The 2085-nt window shown below is 40.6% G+C and overlaps 1 protein-coding gene across 3 annotated transcripts in view; it reads left to right on the top strand.

The window, feature by feature from the left end:
- Positions 1-2085, top strand: part of crebrf (creb3 regulatory factor) — a 35127-nt gene that overhangs the window by 21390 nt on the left and 11652 nt on the right. For all 3 annotated transcript variants that reach the window (XM_014017672.1, XM_014017669.1, XM_014017670.1), the window contains 4 exons: positions 357-554; positions 943-1132; positions 1221-1294; positions 1911-2030. In XM_014017672.1, the coding sequence (XP_013873126.1) occupies positions 357-554; positions 943-1132; positions 1221-1294; positions 1911-2030 (582 nt within the window). The remainder of the gene's footprint in view (positions 1-356; positions 555-942; positions 1133-1220; positions 1295-1910; positions 2031-2085) is intronic.

Genomic DNA, 2085 nt, shown 5'->3' with positions numbered 1-2085 from the left:
ACACACACACACACACACACACACACACACACTTGTTTTTATATACTTGTGGGGCCCATCCATTGACTTACATTCATTTTTTGGTAATTTTATATCCTAACTCTGACCACAAACTCTAAAACTAACCTAAACTCAATTCACACCTTGGTCCTAAACCCAACCCCCACACCCAAAATCAGCCTCTCCAGGCTTTGGGCCCCACAAGGAGCACCCGGTCCCCACGAGGCTGCATTTTCCTTAAAACTGGGCCCCACAATGTAAGAAAAACAAGGCCACACCCACACACACCTCTTCATACTTCTACATGTGTTGGTACTCCTGCATGTTTAATCCTGTGTATTTTTAAAYGACACCAGGCTGCGACATGGAGCTGATGGAGGACATTAAAGGCCTGACAGCCGGAGTCTCCAGCCGCAAAAGAGGCAAGCGTCGTTACTTCTGGGAGTACAGTGAGCAGCTCACTCCCTCCAAACAGGAGCGAATGCTGAAGCCGTCTGAGTGGGACAGACATACATTGCCTAGCAACCTATACCAGAAGAACGGGCCTCTTCATGGTATATATATATATATATATATACATATATACATATATACACACACAAACACCCACACACTCCTATAAACTATACATATCCAGCTATACCGTTTACTTTTACCATAGGCCAACAACAGCTGTAGCTTTATAAGAATCTTTACAAATATTTGACACAAAATCATAAAACCTACAAATTAACAAAAGTGTTAAAATAAAGAAAAAAGGCAGAGAACTTTATTTTTATCAATAATAATGGCTTCATAATTCTGAAGTTAGTCTTTTTTATTTGCCTGGTGAAACAGCATGCTACATTGACTTCAGATACTCMACACAAACACACCCAAGCTGAGATATTAGCTGTGACATTCAGGTCATCTCTAAAGGTTTTGTTTGGTCTTGTTACAAAGGAAAGTACATGCTGAAGAAGTCTCGACGCACCGACGTGGAAGACCTAACGCCGAATCCTCGCAAGCTTCTGCAAATCGGCACMGAGCTCCGCAAACTGAACAAGGTGATCAGTGACCTGACCCCCGTCAGCGAGCTGCCGCTGACCGCACGGCCGCGGTCCCGCAAGGAGAAGAACAAGCTGGCGTCCAGGTAAAACCGTTAGGTGTTTGTTTTATGACCGGGGCTGTTCGGTTGGTTAACACGAGTAACCTTCAGGCAAAACCTGCGTGTGTTTCAGGGCTTGCCGTTTAAAAAAGAAAGCTCAGTATGAAGCTAACAAGGTGAAGCTTTGGGGACTCAGTACAGAGTATGGTGAGTTTTTGTCATTTTTCTCATTCATGTCTTTATAGTTGTTTGAAATATTATCTTTTTAAATGTCCAGGTAAAGATGATTTTTTGTGTATCTTTTGTCAAGTTTTATAGGGAACATAGCKTGCAAAATACACTTTTTTTAGMTGTTCAATRCATTTTGTTGTGTGCTTGAAGTCTCTGGAAGTGCAGAAAGTTAGAATGTAATCTTTTCAGGTGTTGTGTAGATAACTTTATTTGTTCAGTTTTCTCTATTTTCTATGTCATTTTCTAAACTTACATTACGGTATTTGCAACCAAACTGCCAAAGCTGTGTGAAGTGCCTCGTTTGGATTTAAGAGACAGCCACAAAATGAGTTGATCTGAGACACACCTCAGAAAAGGGGAGTTATAATAAGGAGGAATTCAGACCAAAGCATTGCAGTTCCACTTTATATAGACCCCATCTGAATGATTTAAATGTGAAAAAGCAGAATTTAAAAGCAGAGTTATTTTATAAGCTATCACCAGCCTTTTTTAATTATTATAGTTAAACTCTCTGATCTGAAAAGCTTTGTCAGTAATTATTTTGTGTTTTGAGTTTTATTTGAAGTGTTTAAAGAAATGCCTCGTTTTTTAGATCGTTTACTGTTTGTGATCAACGCCATCAAGGAGGAGATCATGCAGCGAGTTGAAGACTCTTCGCCTCGTCAGACCAACATGACAGAGACTCTGGAGCGGCTCATCAAGGAGWCACTTGGTGAGAAATAAAGATGTGGATGAGAGAAATGTTTAAAGGGGGGAGGTATAATACA

Source organism: Austrofundulus limnaeus, unplaced genomic scaffold, assembly GCF_001266775.1.
Source record: "Austrofundulus limnaeus strain Quisiro unplaced genomic scaffold, Austrofundulus_limnaeus-1.0 Scaffold174, whole genome shotgun sequence".
In the NCBI taxonomy this organism is placed as follows: domain Eukaryota; kingdom Metazoa; phylum Chordata; class Actinopteri; order Cyprinodontiformes; family Rivulidae; genus Austrofundulus; species Austrofundulus limnaeus.
The sequence above is the reverse complement of the archived record's forward strand: the minus strand, read 5'-3'. Positions and strand labels throughout refer to the sequence as shown.